The 23,079-nt window shown below is 39.3% G+C and overlaps 1 protein-coding gene across 2 annotated transcripts in view; it reads right to left on the bottom strand.

Moving 5' to 3' along the window:
• The window catches only part of LOC129731926 (protein apterous), a 179,460-nt gene that overhangs the window by 33,288 nt on the left and 123,093 nt on the right, over positions 1 to 23,079 (bottom strand). For both annotated transcript variants that reach the window (XR_008729122.1, XM_055692315.1), the window contains exons 5-6: positions 21,137 to 21,310; positions 20,780 to 21,033 (exon numbers count right to left, since the gene is read on the bottom strand). Coding sequence is in view for 1 of the 2 variants with exons in the window: in XM_055692315.1 (XP_055548290.1) it covers positions 20,780 to 21,033; positions 21,137 to 21,310 (428 nt within the window). In the remaining variant the exon portion in view is untranslated. The remainder of the gene's footprint in view (positions 1 to 20,779; positions 21,034 to 21,136; positions 21,311 to 23,079) is intronic.

The raw sequence follows: 23,079 nt of genomic DNA, 5'->3' as shown, positions 1-23,079 counted from the left end.
ATTTCTCGGTGTAAATGGCTTTCACTGGTCCAGGGACATCCTTTCCCTTCGGTGATATATAAAATTGCGGTCCTAGCAGAGTCTTATAGTCCAGTTTTATGTAGGTTTCGTCATCCATGAAAACACACCCCATTTTTTTGGTCAGAAGTTTGTCATAATGCTTCCGAGCTCTCGGTTTCACAGATTCAGCTTGTTTTGTATTTCGTTTTGGCTGCTTCTGCTTCCGACGGGTCTGCAGACCCATTCTTCCCTTGGCACGCATAACGTTACTCGCCGAGGCTCCAAGCATTTTCGCCACATCTCGTACTGATACTGAAGGATGCCGCTTGTAGTATTCCTTAACCTTTTTGTCCATTGTGGGATCAACAGGCCCAGGTTTTCTAACACGTCCTGGGGCATCAGTAAATGTGCACTCTTCACAATACTTCCGCAATGCGGTTTGAACTGCTCCGACACTTATACCTTCTTCTCTGGCTAATTTTTTTATAGAAAGACCACTCACGGTGCCCCATTGTGCACAATTCGCTTTCTTTGCTCGGGAGAAAGGCCACGCATTTTCAAAATTTCGCACTAAATGTTAGAAAAAATGACAGCATCTGTTTCTTTTGGATGTAAACAACAGGATGCAGCCAACGTTTGGTTGAATACTGCACGTTATTTGAAATGACGGTTAATCGTAAGTGTATTCATAATTATCGGAACGGTCTATACTAAAAGACGTTACCTATTATCAAGTTGAATTAGTCCAAATCTGAAAATTTTCAAAATTCGTAGCCAATTTGATACGCTTTGTGACTTTCGACGTAGAACCACGTCTCTCAAGAAGTTTAACTATATAGGGATGTAGAGTAAAAATTTGAAACGAGGTAGGGAAAATATGTCCAATTTCAAATGCTAATAAGTTGGTTGGTTTTATTAAATTTCTTTCTTTATCATAGCGATCGATTGGAAAATCATCTGTGCATCTGCCCAAATGCAGAAAACTGTAATTTGATTATTCAAAATATTGTACGCAGATTTAAATTTCTTTAATTTTCTTTTTGTATTTCTTTTCTATTTTCTTTTAATTTCCTGTAGTTTTGACCTCTGATTGGTAGCTTAATGCTTTCTTTTCCTACGTGGTTGACAGAATCATATACACTAAAGTTTTTAACGCATAAACTCCGAAATTCGCGTAAATACCGCATAAATTCTGCGAAATCCACGTGAAGGAACTTCATACGCTAAACGCTTTCAATCGTTTCTACTAAATATTCTCGAAAAAAAAAACCTATAGCAGTGTTGTTTCCACCTGCTATTTGAGAGCCTGTCTTTGCTCAAACCAATCATTTTACTAGTAGATGGCGACTAGGATGGTCCTAACTAATAAGCAGCGGATAGCAGCAGCGGTAGCGGGTATCAGCAGCGTCAACAATAGGGGAAGTGGCACTACATCTTTCTTTAGCAAAAAGCTGCCCTTCGTAATGGCAGCTAAGCAATAGGTACCCCGGCCAGCACTTTCTCCAATAGAAAGCTCTACCGTATTTTGGCAACACACAAACGTTTTTGAGATCAAGAATTGTGTTATCAGGAAAATGTCTTTTCCACTGTCCCCCACATTCCCACCATCGAGGATAACACAAAGATGCGATCAGCATCCTATCTGATGATCAATTGTACAATAAAGTGTTCCTTTAAGAACAAATTAAATACTCAATTGAAGAGGAAATGTTTTCGGGTACCAGTAGGTACCAGCGGTAGGTATGGTAACAGCGTAAGCGGTGGGTGCAACGGCACTTTTTACTAAAAAGCACTTCCTTAAGGGGTTATATACCTTCTAGGTGAGAAAAATGAAGGAAGTTTGAACTTATTTTTAAGTGCATAGCACAATTTTCATTGTATCAAAGTGGTATTTTTCTGAAAGTACAGTTTACAAACAACAACAAAAAAAGTTTGATTTTGAGATATACCAATTATTACTGGAGTAATGGCCGTTTCAAAAAACTCATATTATTTCATTAGTTTAGAAGTGTGCCGGGTCCTTGAACGATCGCTTCTATGAGTATTTTGTTTTCAGTGCAAATGGGAACGTTTTTCCCAAAAAATGTACCTTTTGAGCGCTAAAAATTGCATTAAAAAGCGATCGTTCAAGGACCGGTGAATTTAATAACGAAAATTTAAAAAAAAAATGAAGGAAATCGGTTCAGTAGTTTTCCCGCAATCAGGATCACGGCAAAGTCATTTTTCGGAAAATACTATTCCGAGATAATCGCGTGTAAAGTTTCAAGTTTAGCTTATGCGGCCGTGGCGAGGCGCGCTGCAAATCGCTCTAACTTTCTTCCTATTGCTCAGATCTTTATGAAAATTTGTGAAAATGTTCTCAAGATGTTGTATTTGAAAATAATGCCATAAAATTTTTTTCGGTTTTTTGAAAACCAAAAAGGTATATAACCCCTAATTTAAAAGCTTTTTCGTTTTTTTTTGGTAATACACAAATGTTTTTGGGATGCTGGCCATCATAATCTGCTGGCCGTGTCTAGTTTCCAGTGTAAAAACAGCCTGCCACTTGTTATCAGAGTGTCTGAGATTTGATAATTTTATTTGAATCAAATGTTTACAAGATTTTGAAATATTTTGCTTCCTTCCATCCTATTAAACAGATGATTCGATGACTTTGTCATACCAAAATCCACCATAACTCGCGCTATCGGGATAGCACAGAGATCAACCAGCGTCATATCCGATTTTAAATTGAACAACTAGCTGTCCATTTTAGGACAACCAAACCAATGAATTGAAGATTAATATTTTCTCGTCATGCGCTAGAATTAAAAGTGAATTCATTTTTCATTTTTTTTTCATTTTTCATTTAACACAAAAGTCTTTATTTAATTATTTTACAATAACTTGCACTTCCAGTGAGCAAAAAAACACTTCAAATAACTAACTTCAACAAAAATAAGGTAAACATATTAATCTATGGTGATTTGTCCAGAGAATCACGACTGGGTCAGAGCCAACAGGGGCCCTCATAGTGCCTTGTTGTATACGTCCCGGTTGAACTAAGATGGCTGATCGATGGAATTGGAGCTGCTGGACTTGAAGGCGGATCCATTTACACGGTTCTGGAGGTACTGAAACTCTGACAGCTGATAAGGTGGCCAGTGGTGTAGAGGTACTAGATTATCGCGCATGTCGGTTTCCAATTATATATCGATGAATCTTCGTACGTAATATAGATTTTACAGTTTCCTTGAATTTTTTCGCGTTTTTCTCCGATTTCAGTTCTCTGGGTAGAGAGTTGAAACACCCCCTGCTGAAATGTGAAACCGATCTCTTCGCCATTTCTGTTTGTATTGGCCGCATAGGTAGAACTGTAGGGTTTCTTAGTGAATATCTGTGTGATGGCCGTTCCAAATTTTGATTATGATGCGCTTTCTGGTTGTGCAGATTATTGTGAAGCTGGAGCAAACATTGGAGCTCTCGCAAGGCAAGAAATGGTAGCACTGACGGAGGACTAGCATTGTACAAATCCAGAGTTGAGTATAACCTCGGCTTTTTAAGGATGGCTTTCAGGTAGCAGTTTTGGATGGTTTGCTGGGGTTTCAAGCGGGTTTTTGTTGCAGCTCCTCAGATAGAGACTAGATATTGTAGCCTCGATTGGATAAACGCATGGTACAATGTTATTATAGTTCTGGATGGTACAATCTTGGAGACCTTCCATAGTATGCAAAACATTGCTGTGGTGTTTCGCTGCAACGATTTCACATGATCACTCCATGTTAATTTTGAATCCATTATTAAACCGGGATGTTTGAAACTTTCAACTTTATCGATCGTTGTTGATTCAACTACTAGATCATTTTGTAGTGGCATGCTATAACGTGGCGAGTGCAATAACATGTATTTTGTTTTGGATAAATTCAATGAGAGCAGATTTTCTTTAAAGAATGCTTGGAGTATAACCAAATCTTCCTTCATTCGACGTAATATATTCTCAGGGTTTGCTTCCTCGTACGATAACGAAGTATCGTCAGCAAATAACCGGGACTTTCCATGTAGATTGAGTTTGGGTAAATCATTTACGTAGAGGAGAAATAATAGTGGCCCAAGGTTGCTACCTTGCGGAACGCCAACCTTCACTGGGCGAAGTGAGCTGTTTATCCCGTTTACGCAGACGAAATGACTTCTCCCCGAGAGATAGCTACGAATCAGGTCATTTGCCTTTTTTAAGTCCAGGTAGAGAACTTCCGAGAGTTTCTTAGAATCTAATGCCAAGTATATCTCATCAACTAACTCACTAGCTGCAATTTGTGTACTGGAGCCCGTCTTGAATCCATATTGATGACTATACAGGATTTTGTGATCATTCAAAAAGTTCTGCAGCCTAGTTGCGAGCATTTTTCTACAATTTTACTCAAGGTCGATAGTACAGATATTGGTCTGTAATTGTTAACGTCGGTTTTGGACCCAGACTTATGAATAGGAGTTACTCGTGCTACTTTCAAATAGTTCGGAAAGGTACCTGCACATATTGATTGATTGAAAACGTCTCTAATCAATGTTGAGAAAGTCTGGTGATGGTCTTGGATGAATTTTGCAGATATGCCATCTGGCCCACAGCTTATATTTGTGTTTAGGTTTTTTATCTCTATAACAACCTTTTGTTCCGTCGCGAGTCGTAGAATAAACGAGGTATTAAGTGGCGAAGGCGTATTGTATTTGTTGATTTCTCGGCGACTGTTGAATGCATCCGCAACCGACCTTTACATTTATCCTTAACTTTTTGCACCATCCTGAAAACGTGCGTCAGGAGCTCTCTGGGTCTTCTTTCAGACGGTCGTCGCTTACAGCTTGCCAGTGCATTTTCTTTGATGCGTAGAAGCTTCCAGATGTCAAAACTCATCCACGGGCAGTGGCTCTTAATCCTCGCCCGTACAGTAACTTTCTTAGAAAATTTTTCTTTCAAAGCGCAATGTAAATCAATCACTTTGCGCAACCGATCTTCAGCGGATACGTATGTAATTTATCGAACTGCAACCTTGAAGGCTTCATTAAGTTTGTGGAAATTAACAATAGTCTTCTCTAGCGTGCGTTTCTGTATTGTCCTACCCAGGCTGAAGGTCGATAAAATTGGGTAGTGGTCACTTATATCCGTCAATATGGTTTCGTTAATGACGTTACGCTGAATCGCATCGGAACAAACTACATGGTTCAGGATATTATTACTTGCCGGTCGCGTGGTATAGGAATTTGTAACTTCAAAATTGTAACAGCCTAATATACTACAGTACTTAATGACAGAGGGATTGCTTTGTTGATTCACCGGAACATTTAAATCGCCTACGATCACACAGGATGTATCTATTCCTTGCGCCGTTAGTATTGAGTCCATCTTTGACAAAAAACGTCCAAAATCATAGGATGGAGGCCTATACACTGCATGAACATGTATGGGCAAAGCATTTGCACGAACCTTCAAGTAAACATGATGCAAACCATCGTCATGTTCAATTTTTCCCAGATTTGACTTAATAGCTTCATTTACATAGACAGCCGAATAAGAACGACAAGAAAAGAAACTACGGAATCCTCGAATATTATAAAGACTCGTGCGATCCTGTTTAAGCCATGTTTCACCAATCACGATAATGTCTATATTCACCGTATACATTGAGAGAACGTCCTTGATTCTATCAAATTTTTCCAAACAATTCATTCCTCTGATATTTATTTGCAAAATTCTTAGCTTGTTATCATTGCAACTCACGTTTAAATTTTTATTTAAATCAGAGATAGTAAATTGTTACTGATTATTTACTAACTAATGTCATACTTCTATGTGCAAATTTTAATTCGGTAGCACTTCAATTTCTCTTTTTCATTAGAAGAATCAGGCCATTCGGTGTCAAAGAAGGACTTAGAACATGGTTTTATTCTCAGGCTCCCCCTCAACTTACCCTTCCTTTACACCTAATTCTTTAATCCCTTGGAATTATACTTAGCGATATTTAGCAGGAGGAACGAGACTCAGTACAGTAAAGTAGTAAGCGTGTGAAAGGGAGGATAAAACACACACACATACACACACACACACACACACACACACACACACACACACACACACAAATAATAACAATACCACCTTCACTTCAGATCTTCCTCATTTGCCTCCAGGATGCACAAAGTCATTGTTCTGCGATGACACAAGCATTTCCGTAAAACGAAGAAGTCTTCGTGTCATATGCAGTCGATTGCAGAAAAGTTTAGATATTTTTTCTTCCTACTTGCAAAAGTGGAAAATCTCTCCCAATGCTTCTAAAACTCAAATGATAATTTTTTCCCATAAGACTAGGGCTTCTTTCCTCAAGCCAAACAATAATCACGTTGTCAAGATGAATGGGGTTATTTTAAGTTGGTCTGACAAGGTTAAGTACTTGGGAATAATTTACGATAAAAAAACTTATTTTCAAAGAGCACATTGAGAGTATACAAGCCAAGTGTATCAAATATAAGAGATGTGTATATCCTCTCATTAATAGAAATTCCAAACTTAAAGAATAAACTTTTGATTTACAAACAAATTTTCAGACCAGCAATGCTTTATGCTGTACCGATCTGGTCAAGTAGTTGTTTAACAAGGAAGAAAACGCTTCAAAGGATTCAGAATACAATTCTGTAAATGATTTTGAAGCGTCCTCCTTAGGTACACTCGAATTACAGAGACTTACTGGTGTTAAAACATTAGAGGCTATGTCAAATAAAATTATTAACAATTTTCGACAAAAATCGTTGCAATCCTCAATTGCTACGATAAGCTCTCTTTATAGCCAATAAGTTAGCAATTAAGTTAGTTGTAAGTTTACTTCCCTCTCAATTGCGGTATTCCTAACAATAAACGTGTGGGATACAGCCGACACCCGGGCAACAACAAATCTCACAACAGATCTACGATTCTGGTCGCAGTGAGCAAGTCCATACAGGAATAAAAAGCTCTCCCAGTACACTTAAAATATATTTCACGTTATAATTACCGGAAAAGTTATGTGAATATTTTCCACTGTCATTTTCACGTAGATTTTACGAGATTGTCATTTGAGTTCATCATGAATTGGTGAGATGATTTATCCTGTGAATCTTATTCAACAGACATATGCATTTCATGTGAGTTTCACGTAAAATTCAACTGCGGGTAAAGTGAAAAGCATTTGATTATCTGATAGCTAACAACGTATAATTTTTAAATGTGGTTTCCCCAATTCTGAAGAGACAGAAAATAATTTTCAGCAATCAGCGAAATATGTTGCTTGATAAATCGTACGGACATGCATAATCGTCAATTCGTAAATGAATTAAACGACATAAAAACTGATAAATATTACGATATTTGGCGACCATTCACTGTTAGCTGCAACTGTTCATGTTCAGGTAACTCCTTGACCTTTGAACTATGTCTGTATGAAATCCGTAAGCTCAAGACTCGATGTCAAATTCTTCTGGTTTTTCAAAACCTTACTTATTGGCAAGCCATCGGGAAATTCGATTTTATGTTCGTCTGATTCAGTCAGACAACAATGCCAACTTCGCCATTTTGATTTCTATATCTTCGTACAGAGAGTTTACGCGATTGACGTTGACGTTTGACGTTGCCAAGTTCACGTAGATGCTACGTGATTAAACATTTCACGTAGATGTTATGTATGTCACATAAATCATGTAAAATGACAGAAAATGAATACGTACAGGAAATTTTACGTAACATTAATGTGAAAAATATTTTGAGTGAACTTGAGTCTCTTATTCGCGACTATAAATTTGAAAGAGATTTTAAAGGCTGTTGGCACCTAGGCGAACTCTCATATGCAATTGTCAAAATGTGTGTGATGACAAAAGCAATAATATTCCCTTCCTTCTTTTTCTCATGCGAAAACCAAACAAATATCAGCACCTCCGTAGTCACGAATTACTAGAGAGATACTAGTTATGTAACGAAATATAACAAAAACAAGATTTCTATTTTAAAAAATTTGTTAATTTCATCAATTGACGTCATTCATTCGTTGTTTTGCTTTCGTCTTGATTAGACGCAAATTGTTTATCTCCGTTTGATTCGCAAAATAACAATACACGAGTTATCGTACGGGTGTTTTTTTTTCGATTAGTTCTTGTGTGCGATAACAATAGCCTGCAATATATCGGCAGAAACATCTTCTGCACACTGGTAGGGGCAGGCTACCCCGCCAGTGATCCGATACGCAGCTGATATATCAGCAAGAATAATTCTCCCGCACCGCTGTTACCCCGCTAGCCCCCCGCTAGGACCACCATACGATCGAGCGAGTGGAAGTCAACTACAAGTGGCATCTACAAGGTCGCGTGTAGGATACGGCCACTGTGTCACAACACGAAGCTGGATCGTCATTGTTTGTTCTGCGGAGACGCTCGATTAATCCTACTATCAGCCGTGAGGTCGTGACTTAGACGTTCGGTGAAGTATTCACTTTAGAATTTTTATCATTATTATTAATAGTATTATTATTATTGTTATTATTATTACTATTATTACTATTATTATCATTATTATTATTATTATTATTATTATTATTATTATTATTATTATTATTATTATTATTATTACTATTGTTATTAGTATTAGTATTACTGCCTTTTTTTTTATTTTGATCCATTGTAGTTTGAAAAATTGTTTTTAAAATTTAATAGCAACTACTTGACCCCCCCTCACATTCGAATATTTATCGTTTGTGTGCGGTAGAGCGTAACGCTCCCGCAAAATGGACGACATGCAGGTGCAACTATTCCTGGATGTGGAAACAACTGGGGAAGAGATTGAGATCTCCCCCATCAATTCCCCTCTACCTTCCCCGCTACCTAGCCCCGTACCAAGGGTACCGGCAACACGGGTGAAAGCTTACCCAGATGCTTCGAAAGGTCCGTTCGTAGTTTACTTCAGGCCCATAAAGAAGCCTCTAAATATAATTCAAATCGGCAAGGACCTGGCAAAACAGTTTTCGGACGTAACCGAAATTACAAAGGTTAGACCGAACAAACTGCGAGTTGTTGTGAGTAGCTTGAAGCAAGCAAACGCAATTGCTAGCTACGAGCTCTTCACGAGAGAGTACCGCGTGTACATCCCTGCCAAGGACGTGGAGATCGACGGTGTGGTTACCGAAGGAAGCCTCACGGTCGATGACATTTTGCGTCACGGGGTTGGCTGCTTCAAGAACCCCCTGATTCAAGATGTAAAGATACTGGATGTCAAGCAATTGCATTCAGTATCCATCGAAGAAGGGAAGAAGAAATTCTTCCCTTCGGATTCCTTCCGTGTAACATTCGCCGGATCCGCACTGCCGAACTACATCTCTTTGGACAGGGTTCGTCTGCCTGTACGCCTGTTCGTACCGCGGGTCATGCATTGCCAAAACTGCAAGCAGTTAGGTCATACAGCCACCTACTGCTGCAACAAGGCACGCTGCAGCAAGTGCGGAGGCAATCATGCTGAGACCGCTTGCAGTGAGGATACTGAAAAGTGTCTTTACTGCGAGGGAACTCGGCATGACCTTTCGGCGTGTCCCGCGTACAAACAGCGCGAGGAAAAAATAAAGCGTTCCCTCAAGGAACGATCAAAGCGCTCTTTCGCAGAAATGCTGAAGAGTGCTGAGCCACCTTCGACAGGAAACATCTTTTCCTTTTTGCCAACCGATGAGGGTACATCTGACGATCCCCTCGAAGGGTGTTCTTATGCCATGCCAGAAGGATCTAGGAAGAGGAGAATGATCAACTCTCCTAATCTTTCTCGCAAAGGTCGCAAGATAACCCCTAGCGGAATGACCAATAAGCCAACACAAAAAGGAAGCGGTGAAGAAAAACCGAAGCAAGTACCTCCCGGTTTTAATTTTAAATCAAACCAGGAGTACCCACCGCTTCCTGGGGCACCAAAAACCCCTCGTGCACCCATTTCTCGATCAGAAGATAAAAAAGAAACAGGGTTCATAAAATTTTCTGATATTGTGGACTGGATATTTAAAACATTCAACATACCAGATCCCCTACAAAATATTCTTCTTGCCCTTCTTCCTACAGTGAAAACCTTTTTGATGCAACTAGCAGCAACTTGGCCCCTCATTTCAGCTATCATATCTTTCGATGACTAATACGGCGAAAGAGGTTAGGAATTTTATCACTGTATTACAGTGGAATTGCAGAAGTATCATCCCCAAATTCGATCTATTTTCTCATTTAATAAATACATACAATTGTGACGCATTTGCGCTCTGTGAAACCTTTCTCAATTCAAACGATCAACTCAATTTCCACGATTTTAACATTATTCGTCGAGATCGAGACTCACACGGTGGAGGGGTACTTTTAGGGATTAAAAAGTGCTATTCCTTCTTCCGAATCGACCTCCCCTCGATCTCGAATATTGAAGTCGTTGCCATTCAAACGAATATGAATGGAAAAGACCTATGCCTTGTTTCGTTATATATGCCTCCATCCGCGCGGATTGAACAGAAGCATCTCACTGATATAGCAGAGTTGCTTCCCGCGCCTTTTTTGATATTGGGAGATTTTAATTCTCACTGTTCGCTATGGGGGTCGCTGTACGACGACAACCGATCTTCTTTAATCTGTAACTTGATCGACGACTTCAATATGACAGTTTTGAATACTGGGGAAGCGACACGTGTACCTAATCCTCCAGCACGTGAAAGCGTGCTTGACCTATCCCTTTGCTCGACATCACTAGCGTTAGATTGCCGGTGGAAAGTAATCAACGATCCCCACGGTAGTGATCATCTTCCAATCGTTATATCAATTGCTAATGGTTCAACTTCCCCGAACCCAATCAATATTTCCTACGACCTTACACGTAATATTGATTGGAAGTGTTATGAGTCTATTATAGCGCAATCTATCGAGACTCACGAGGAACTTCCTCCGGAGGCAGAATACGCGTTCTTAGCTGGCTTGATAATCGACGCCGCGACTCAAGCTCAGACGAAACCGATACCCGGGGTAACGATTAGACAGCGCCCTCCCAACAAATGGTGGGACAAAGAGTGCTCTGAGCTGTACGCGCGAAGGTCCGCGGCGTATAAGGACTACCGGGAGTACGGCACTGTCAACCTGCTTCGAAAGTACGAGGCACTGGGCAGGCAGATGAAGAGCTTAGTAAAGGCGAAAAAACGCGGGTACTGGCGGCGGTTCGTAAACGCGTTGTCCAGGGAAACAGCGATGAGCACTCTTTGGGATACCGCCAGGCGCATGCGGAACCGTGACGTTTCGAATGAAAGTGAGGAGTATTCAAATCGCTGGATACTCGATTTTGCCAAAAAGGTCTGTCCGGACTCTGTACCGGAGCAGAAAACCTTTCGCGACGCGTTATTAGTAACTACGGAAGAGCCTCCATTTTCGATGTTGGAATTTTCAATGGCTCTCCTGTCGTGCAACAATAAGGCTCCAGGGTTAGATAGAATAAAATTCAACCTGTTGAAGAATCTACCCGACTCTGCAAAAAGACGCTTGTTGAATTTGTTCAACAAGTTTCTTGAGCTAAATATTGTTCCGCATGACTGGAGGGAGGTAAAAGTCATTGCTATTCGGAAACCCGGGAAACCTGCCTCTGATCACAATTCATATAGGCCGATTGCGATGCTCTCTTGCCTCCGGAAATTAATGGAGAAAATGATCCTCTTACGGTTAGACAAATGGGTCGAAACAAACGGGTTACTTTCAGATACTCAATTTGGCTTTCGCCGGGGCAAAGGGACGAACGATTGCCTAGCGTTGCTTTCTACTGAAATTCAACTTGCCTTTGCTCGAAAAGAGCAAATGGCTTCTGCGTTCATGGATATTAAGGGGGCTTTTGACTCTGTCTCTGTAGAAGTTTTAAGCGCGAAACTTCATTCGCAGGGACTTTCACCAAATTTGAATAACTTTTTGCTCAATTTGTTGTCAGAAAAGCATATGTATTTCTCACATGGCGATTCGACAACTTCCCGAATTAGTTACATGGGCCTCCCCCAGGGCTCATGTTTAAGTCCTCTCTTATATAATTTTTACGTCAATGACATCGATGAATGTCTTGCAAATTCATGCACGCTAAGGCAACTTGCAGACGATAGCGTTGTATCCATTACTGGTGGCAAGGCTAGCGATCTGCAAGGACCATTGCAAGATACCTTAGACAATTTGTCTGAATGGGCTCTTAAGCTGGGTATCGAATTCTCTCCGGAGAAAACTGAGCTGGTCGTTTTTTCTAGGAAGCATAACCCAGCTCAGCTGCAGCTCCTACTAACGGGTAAAACGATCTCTCAGGTTTTAGTCGCTAAATATCTCGGGGTCTGGTTCGACTCTAAATGCACCTGGGCTTGTCATATTAGGTATCTGACACAAAAATGCCAACAGAGGATTAATTTTCTTCGTACGATTACCGGAACTTGGTGGGGTGCTCACCCAGGAGACCTTCTAAGGTTATACCAAACAACGATATTGTCAGTTCTTGAGTACGGCTGTTTCTGCTTTCGCTCCGCCGCGAACACGCACATTATAAAATTAGAGAGAATACAATATCGTTGTTTGCGTATTGCCTTGGGTTGCATGCAGTCGACCCATACGATGAGTCTTGAAGTGTTAGCGGGTATTCTTCCGTTGAAACATCGTTTTTGGAATCTCTCTTACCGGTTGCTAATTCGATGCACAGTTATGAACCCATTAGTAAATGAAAATTTCGAGAGGTTGGTCGACCTTCAATCTCAATCCAGATTTATGACTTTATATTTTGACTATATGGCTCAAGATATTAATCCTTCTTCATACGATTCCTCCAATGTCGCACTTTTAGCTACTTCTAATAATGCTATATTCTTCGACACCACCATGAAACAAGACATTTCTGGTATCCCGGATCAATTGCGACCCCAAGAGATCCCTAAGATTTTTTCCAATAAGTTTAAACATGTTAGTTATGATAAAAGCTTTTACACTGACGGATCTAATCTAGATGAGTCCACTGGCTTCGGTGTTTTCCACGAAAATTTTACCGCCTCCTACAAACTCGATGCTCCTGCTTCCGTGTACGTCGCAGAACTTGCTGCTATTCAGTACTCTCTTGGAATCATCGAAACCCTACCCATAGACCACTACTTCATCTTCACAGATAGTCTCAGTGCCATTGAGGCTCTGCGATCAATGAAGCCTGTGAAGCACACCCCGTATTTCCTGGGGAAAATACGGCGGTTTTTAAGTGCTTTAACAGATAAAAATTACCGGGTTACCTTAGCGTGGGTCCCTTCTCATTGCTCGATCCCGGGTAACGAAAAGGCTGACTCTTTAGCTAAGGTGGGTGCTATTGACGGCGATATTTATGAAAGACCATTTGCTTATGATGAATTTTATAGCATTTTGCGTCAGAGAACACTCAACAGTTGGCAATCATCATGGAACTCAGATGAACTGGGACGGTGGCTACATTCCATTTTTCCTAAGGTATCGACGAAAGCATGGTTCAAGGGGTTGGATGTAGGTCGGGACTTCATTCGCGTGATGTCCAGACTTATGTCCAATCACTACACGTTAAACACGCATCTCTTTCGTATAGGGCTTGTAGACAGTAATCACTGCGTTTGTGGCGATGGCTACCATGACATCGAGCATGTTGTTTGGTCGTGTACCGAATACTGTGGTGTTAGGTCTGAGCTTATAGATTCCCTTCGGGCCCGAGGAAAACAACCGAACGTACCCGTTAGAGACATTCTGGGAAGCGGTGATCTCCAGTACATGACACAACTATACGGGTTTATAAAAAATGCTGGCATTAAAATTTGATTTCTTTTATCTATTTGCTAGAATACAATTTCTGTCACAAACTGAAAGAGAATGATACACCCGGCTGGAGACACTAAAATGAAGACTCGGCATCTCTATGTTTACGCAGACACCTCAGACCAAAACTGCTCAAACAGAACATCACTGGTTAGCCACGTACAAATGAATACATTCTGTAATATAAAATAATTAAAAACAAAATTGTAACACCCCTCCTCTCACCTTAAATCCCCACTAGCTCGTAGTCGGCCGCGAGAATAAAGAAAAGGCCTCCCTCTTTTCCCTGCTAATTTAGAATTTAAAAAAAAATGTACTTAGCTCAGTTAAACATAAATTGTATCGTGCCGTGTCAAATAAACTATTTAAAACTAAAAAAAAATTGACGTCATTCCAATTGCAATTGTTATTATTGCAATTTTGCAATCAAAAATGAGCGAAATATTTTAACGTAGACCTATGCCTTTTAGCATACTTCGAAAATTCAAAATAGGAACATGTAATAAATTTTGTTAAATTTCAAATGCATATAACTCGGTTAATTTTCAACGTATTTTCTACATTTTTTTAGCAATTGATTGGGGAATCATTATAATTTGAAAATGTTAACTATTATATCGTAGAATTGTAAGCTGTCGAGCCTAGTTTTTAACAGACACAACCAACAAATATTACTTAATACGCGTATTTCCGGAACCGACCCAGAAATCGAACCCAGATGTAATTTTTTATTTTAAGATTGCCTACTTCCTGAACCCAGGTGATGCCCAGAAACCAAAAATTAACTCAAGACGCCATTTTGAATTTCAAGGTGGCAACTTTCGGTGACTGGAAAACAACCAAGAATGGCCAAATACCTCTCAACATAAGTATATCCCTAATGCCTAGATCCAGGCCAGGCTGATGTCAGGCATCAGCTCCAAATGCGATTTTAAAATTCAAAATAGTGGCTTCGGGTTTCTAGAAAACAGTCAAAAACTGCAAAATACTACCCGATATGGTGATTTCCGGAACCAGAATGATACCCAGAGACCAGAATCCGTCACCAGAGACCATTTTGGAATTCAGGACAAGAGGAAAAGTTTGCTTCAAACGTATCACTTGCGATTACTGGCAAAAACAATGCATTGTAGCAATGCAAGTATTGCAAAAAACAGTTTTCTGTAGTTCTACGTCGTCAACCTTGCGGTCGTGACTTTCGACACAACTCTTCTTATGTAATTTGATCCACTTTATTCAACAATATTGTTAGCATTAGAACCGTTTTATACCATAACTAGCTGACCCGGCAAACTTCGTCCCACCCATTTTCGTGTTAAATTTAATAATTTTAAACATTCCAAATTCATTGATTCTTTGCGATCTGTACGAAGTCTGCAAATGCACGACGAATCGGCCATAGGATATCAGCAAAGTCAAAAGACAAATCGTTTGAAATGATTGTTTTTATCGGAATAACAACATCCTCGACTTTAGGCTTCTGACATCACCTCTAATCTGAAAATATTCTGAAAGTATCATCTCGATTACGGAAATATCCACATTGAGTAGTATTCGGTCATTTTCGGCTGTTTCCCCTGAAGTTGTCATCTTACAATTCAAAATGATGTTTAAGGTCAATTTTTAGCTCCTTGCGTCATTCTGGTTCCGGAGATACTCATATTGGGTGATACTTGGCTACTTTCCGCTGTTCGTCTGAAACTGGAAATTGCCATCTTGGCATGCTTGCTCTTCGAATGCTGTCGAACTTATCTCAGCAGTGCACACCGCGACATACTTCTATGTATTCTTTTTGGAGTGATTTACCACACTTGTCACTCAGCTATGGTGTAAACAGCAAATGTGTTAGTTTTTCTGCAAGCAGCAGAAACACAGCACAAAACAGAGAAGAAAGTGTAGTGCAAAAAAATGCTACACGCAGCTATCATGCTGGAAAAAAGCAAACGATGAATATCCACTCTGCTCTTCTCATATATTGAGGAGACTAAGACTGATGTAGAGTTCGTAAATCGATAGAAATTGAAGATTACACTGGTCAATACAGGTTCTGCCCTAGAGCTCAAACTTTGACCGTTCTTGTAAATTCTGATTTCCCTAGTCGCCTCAGACGTATGTCGAAAAGCCACAGATTCTAATCTTCCTCTTTGTCTCTAAAAATATTTGTGACATCATCAACCCACAGGAATACATTTGCAAAGTTTCTGCCAAATAAAAAATAACTGTTTAAAACAAAAAAACGGAGACATTTTTTATGTAATTCCTTCACTCGGAAAGGTTAACGATCCACTGTGAAAATGTCAAATTTTTTTAATGATGAATATAGTTTACTAATATATTATTATGACAACACACCTAAGAACATTGTTAGTGACAGTAAATGTTACTAGTATAACTGAACTAGTCTACAGGACACGTTGAAATAACTAACTTTTGAATATAAAACTATCCAAGGGGGTAGATTTAGCACAAAATCAAAGCAATTGAGTTAAAGAATAAATTAATGTTTTAATAATAGCTGAAGAGATTGTTTTGTAAGACACTTTGTAGCCGACAGCCTATATTATAGCAATGTATTTTTTTAAATCGGTTCGAGAATACACTCAACTTCTTTTTTATTATAATTTTTATTTTTATTTATTATACTTCAACTCTCTTTTTTATTATTTGATTAGAAACTTTGCAGAGAAGTGTTAATTACGGATTGCCATGTACCGATGACAGGGGATGATTGTAGTACTGTTGTTATTCTTAGCTCCGCACACACTGCTTGCAAATAAGACGTAACGATCATAAACACTTGCACACACACATATATTAGCAGTATCCGAATGGTTGAAAATAAAGAGACGCAAGAGTTTCGAACAAAATTACTAACAAGACCAGATATGTACAGTAGGGATGTTACGGATATCCGCATCCGCAAATGCGGAACATCCGCATGAAAATTGACATCAGCATTCGCATCCGCATCATACCATGCGGATATTGAAAAAAATATCGCTTCATAAAATGTTGTAGAAAAATTTTCCTTGGTTCATTAACTGCTCGCTTAAATAACTTGCACTGGGGAGGGACATGGTCATGTGAAATGAGCAAAATAAAACCCAAGGGATGCTAAGGATATGCATCCGTTATCACAAATCCGCATCCGCATCTGCAGATATCTGAAAAATCACATCCGTAACATCCCTGATGTACAGCAATGCTGTGCAGTCCACCGGTTGGTTCGTCTGCTGTGGAACGCTGTGACCGAATAAGCCACCTAAGGAATCTTTCTTCTGCAGTAATCGGTTAAACATTGAAGACTGAATTTTTGCATGCTAACTACTGAGAGGTAAACTTCAGGGAGCCTGTCCCTGTGGCTTAGAGCGAGTTAAGCGAATCGGTTATGAAGTCGAATCGTTTATATACTTTAGTGTCAGCTGTGCCAGGAGAAAAGACCCCTTTTCATTCTGTACTTTTCAATAAGATAATAGACAGCATCACGAAATCACAATTTTTGGCATTTTGTTAGGCGCAAAGCTAATTTTCCAATGGATTGCTGTAAGATTGAAGGAAACTGACTTAGTTTAGGGCATTTGAAAGTGGAACAACCAAATGAGCAACCGCAGGTCACAATATCCATATATAATATATTCCATCTCATTTTTCTTTCCTTCATTACTGAGAGGTAAAGATTCCATCCGGTGGATCATATGGTAAAAAGCAGCCATTTTTTGCTGGAAGGAATGGTTCGAAGTGCTAGGTATTACCTCTTTTGTATGCGAGAGCTTCCTAAAGATTTCGAATTCAAAGTGGTTGGAGTTTTTAACAGAAACTACATCCAAAAAAGGAAGCCTGTTGTTTTGTTCAATTTCCAAAGTAAACCTGCTGTTTTATGAATACAATTCAAAATTTCTAAAAAATTCTCTAAGTCACCCTGTTTCAAAATGTAAAAAATATCATCCACGTACCTCCACCAACGATCTGGTAAGAAGTCTTTTTCTTTTAGTTTATTTTCCAAATGTGCCATAAATAGTCACATAGGAAAGGTGAAACAGGATTCCCCATCGGTGCTCCTTTTGTTTGTTTGTAAAATTCCCCACGAAATAAAAAATAATTATTTTCCATGCAAAGTCGAGTAAACTTCAAGTAACTGCGTACTTTAGTTTTCCAAAGGTTGTCACATCGTTGGTAGAGAAGCCAATCATCCAAAAGATTTATAACTTCTTTCACTGGAACACTTGAAAAGAGTACTGTAACATCAAAAGAAACCATCATCGCGGCAGTATTGATACCCCCCGAGGATTTTAAATTTTCAACAAAATCTCCTGTGCTCTTAACAGATCGACTAGGAAATTCGAGAAACGATGTCTCTCATTTCATTACCTGGGGTGGCATTGCGCATTTCGTTTCGACTGATTTTTGTTCGTTTCGACCACATTTGACATTGCCGATTTCGATTCGAGCTCGGAACGAGTAGATGGCGTATTATTGCAGTTGATCTTCGAGCAAAACTGGCATTACGTAATGGTTTGATCGAGCATTTTTTAGCTCGAAAGTGATAAAAAATGGTCGATAGGTTGGAGACATTCGTTTGTACCTAAGTTTGTTGACTAAAACATAAATAATTTCACAAAACATCTGTGGAGCGGAAAAACATTAATTTGGTAGGGTTCACTAGCGAGTAGATTCAAAGTAGGGGCTAACTTTAACGGAGCAGGAATTGTACTAGTGCAGTTTGGAGGGAAATATTGTACTTAAAATAGGTTTGAGTGCTCCCCGCCTTATCTTGGAACGTTGACGAAACCATGAAAAAAAAATTCTTTTGCATCAGAAAATAACTAACTTTGTTTCATTTTAATGTAAGCCTAATACTCATGTCTTATTGTTTACGTCTTTGTATATTCCTATAACCATTTTCGTCACTAGAAGAATCGTAGAAAAACATTCAAAGATTAATATTTTGCTTTAAGGACACATCTTATTATAAACGTGAAAAATACCAATCTCTAGGGGCAAGACACTTTTGATATATGGTGGAATATTTCCAATATTAGCTATTACAAAGTATTTATTGTTGCACTATTAAGCGTCAGTGTGATGTCAATGTGTCGGATAAACGATAAATATCAAAATTTATCAGCCGATATCGTAAAATATTACCGAAATATTTTTCATGAAAATAAAGTTGTCCAGCCCCTAGACAAATCTGACATTTATTTTCGAGTCAATGTTTGCTCGAAATAGACTGCAATAAAATTGGGGTGTCGAAAATAATACGCAATACCAACGCCACCTCGAAACGAGTTTGATTTCTCTCGATTCGAGTTACTCGAAGCGAAATGCGCAATGTCACCCCTGGTTTATGTACTTTTGGAAGGCCCTTTTTTCTAGGGAGAGAGGTTTGAAACACGAAGACTCTTTGAAGCATCACCAAAAATGGATTGGCATTCTTTAATAGTTTTTTTTTAAATTTTTCACCATGTCGGCAAGAGGGTCTCTGTTGTCTGTATGGGTCATAATTAATTTTCTCCAACATTTGTTTATCGTAGTCATTTGTGTTCAAAATAACAATGTTGTTCCCCTTATCAGCTTTTGAATAGAAGACAGGTTTATTTGGTAATTCTTCAATTATCTGTAAATCTGTGTTATTCGACAAAACGTGGATTTTTTTTTTGAAATTATCCAAGAAGGATGTACGCACTTCACTAGCTTGTGCGGTTGAAAAATTGCAACTTTTCATCCCACTTTCAATGTCAATGATGGCTTGTTCAACATTTGGTTTAGAATAAACAGCAAAGTTAAGGCCTTTGTTCAAAAGATTTTGTTGCTGGTGTCAAAATTTGTACGAAGAACGATTGACCACAAAATTGCCTATATATTTTCCCTAATTGTCTTTTTACTACTCTTATTTCGTAACAACAATTGGTTAATCTTTTTTGCTCCCAATTTTCGTTTTCTTTCCCCCTCACACTGTTCTGCAACTTTTACTTTTTCGAAAATTCTGGGAACCCAAAGGGAAACTCTTTGGCCAATTTCAAATGAAGGGAGTAGCACTCTAAAGTGATTGAATTTAATTTACTATAGAGACGTTTTATACTATTTTTCATCCATTCCAATTCCATCTTCTTAATGAGAAAAGAAGGAGGTAAAGTTCTAGTTCTAATTTTGACCTCATGACTTTTGGAAGTCAATCGGTATTTGACACATTGCTTTAATGAAAGCTATGTCTTTATGAATTCTTGCTATTTTCTTCCTCAGCTCCAAAAACTTATTCGGTTTCATTTCACATACCTATAACTTTGTATGTGCTGTATCAAAAACTTTTGAATTCTATCTATACTTTTTTATAATATGGAAAGAATCAACATATTCTAGAATTAAAGTCTTTGTAAGAAGGAGAAAAAACACTCGATGATGATACATACCTAAATCGATTGCATGACCACCACCAGCCCGACTGTTACGCTTTCAAACCTCTACAAATACGTTATAAAGCTCCTAAACGTAAACGCTCCTAAAGTACAAATATCCCCATACGGCAAAGGTCAAATTGCCGCTGCGGAACAATTATCGATAGAAATCTACGGACGGCAAGCGGAGCCAGAAATTCCCTTCTGTCACGAACGCCACATTAAATATTTATTTATTTCCTCAGTCTCGAGCCGGCCGTATTTCACAACCTTCCACATTTTTTTTTCTGTTCAAATCGTTACTATAACCACAAACCATTCAATAAATTTGCCCATTCCGGCCGAACCAGTTTGCACTGCTCCCGGGGAACACACGACGACGGGTTCGTAATCAGCGCTCGCCGATCAGAGCGTGACTCCCGAGAGCCCCAGGGCCAGGCAGAAGCTCAACCCGCGCGATTTATTCATGCACGAAATTCACTTTCGGGGAGGTCCATGTAAATCTATTTGGCTGAGTGAGCCGAGAGAGGCCGCTAATAAAACGAAATACGCTTACTCACCTAAGCTGGCAGTCATCGCTTCGATGTCTTTCGGCTTCCGCTTCCGGGGTCGTCCCTTCTGGCGAGGCTGCTGCGGCAGGGCGGTAACGGCATGGTGAGGCGAAAAGTAACCAGCCGGCGGCATCTTGCTGCTTCCGGTCGAATCACTTGGACTCAGTGGTGCGTTTGGGGAGCTGCCATACTGGGTCGGGTACTGACACTGCATCGCCAGTGGGAGTGGCGCTCCCGGGTCCAGAGGGATGTCGATGTGGGATCTGGTGGCAGTTGGAAGAAAGATAAAAATGCGATTCCATCTCGTGAACAGATATGCAATCAGCACATAAAATGCAACCAGTGAATCACTGGAGTATATCCTACCTGCAAAGAACCGCCGAGTCCCGTATCGTAAAGTGGTCGCCCTTGTTCAGCAGGGTATTGCAGATCGCACAGCAGAAGCACCGTATGTGGAAAACTAGGTGTCGAGCTCGCATAACTAACTCGGAGGAACTAATTGAAGCCAGACATTTCGAACACCGCCGCGAGCCGAATACTCTGAAAGCACACAAACATGGTAATGGCACATTTAGAACGGAAGGGAAAAAGGCACAATAACCGAGTCATTAATCTTCATATGATTTTGGTTTTCGGGTCGTGGAGCAACAAGTGTTCCACTCCGGCATCCCATATTATTCTGGATGCCGACCTATTTAGTGTACGACGAGATGTTTTCCGAATCGTTCCGGCCGCTGCTGACATGCGGCGGGAAAAAAACGATCAAACCGAGAGGATCCCACTTCTTCACGCACATGACTACCGGGACAAGGGGGCGTTCCCGAGCGATTCATAACTATCCATATACTGAGAAGTCGGCTCCGCTCGGGACGCGCCAAACATGAAATATGAATAATTGTGTTTAAAATATGCGGTTCACATTGCGCGGGTCGAAGCAATAAATTTTCCGTGAAGACGGAATGCAAGTGATGCGTTTGTTTTTTTTATTTCCTGTTATACTTCATAAGTATCACGACAAGGACGAGCCACTTGCAGCTGGATGATACTGTGGATTGTAGCGTATGATTCGGAGTTCTGTACGCTTTTATATCGACATGTGCTATGCAATATTAGGTATAATTCAGGGTGATAAAATGTCAAGCTTATTATGTTATTAGTGACAAAAATTCAGTGATTTTTGGACAAACAAAATTGCCTAATAAAACTTTAAATATCTGTGGATAGAAATTTTATATTTCAGAATTACAGTTATTAAAAATGTAAAATGTGTTTTGTACAATAACAAAAATTTACAGCTGCAACAATCTCACAAACTTAGCGTTTATCTGTCTTATGAGGCTAAAAGATTATTGTTTATCGTATTTTCGCTTGTAAATTCACACAGTTTTTTCGCGCTTTATAAGGTAAATTGAAATCCAAACATATACATAATTGCTCAACGACCCGCATGCATTGTTAGAATTGTACGTTGTGAATAATACTGATATAATAACAGTCAGTGCAGATGAAAATCATTTTCACTAGCGAAATACTTCGGAATTTACAACCATTTTTTGCATTAGATGCACTAGATCTTCATCCTTATTAGAAGCTGTCATAACCTGATGAAATATTTCACGCGCATCGTTCACAGTCATGCAATAACATTCTGAATATTCAACCGAATGATTCTCCCCGTTCTTTTGATACAGCGAACCAACAAAACTCAAAGTATTCATTTTCAGAAACGGTAAAAATCAAACGAATACGTTTTCACAGCGATTTACGTATTACTTTACTCTTTTTTACAATGAACATTGCATGATAGTGAAGTATTTCCCTGTCGTGGTAACATTGACGTTTATGGTGGCTATTTTCACTTTCATGCAAAAGCACTGAATAATATCAGCCCTGAAAACAGCAAAGGAAACTTAACGCTAATGGGTAAACTTAAAATCAATAATTTATTGCCTAAAAACATATTCAGAGACACGCGCAAGGCGATGACTATAACAAATTCTATTATATCATCAACTTTTGATTTCATACTTCACTCCTTCAGTTCAATTAGGCCGATACAAATATCATTTTCATTTTATGTCACCCCCCCCCCCCCCTTCAAAAATGTTGAAAATTTGAAGGAGAAGAAAAAAAAAGTTCATACCGTTTTGTTAATATTATTGACTTTTCGACAGCGTATATGCTTAATTTAGCAACAAACAAGTCCAGTTACAGTGAAAGTGTCATCAAAAGACAAGCCAAATGATTAATAATGATAATGATGTGGTATTTTTCAACACACTTTTGCATACAAGTTACAAACGTCGTAA

Source organism: Wyeomyia smithii, chromosome 3 (genome assembly GCF_029784165.1).
Source record: "Wyeomyia smithii strain HCP4-BCI-WySm-NY-G18 chromosome 3, ASM2978416v1, whole genome shotgun sequence".
In the NCBI taxonomy this organism is placed as follows: domain Eukaryota; kingdom Metazoa; phylum Arthropoda; class Insecta; order Diptera; family Culicidae; genus Wyeomyia; species Wyeomyia smithii.
This window is presented reverse-complemented; position numbering and strand designations above follow the sequence as displayed.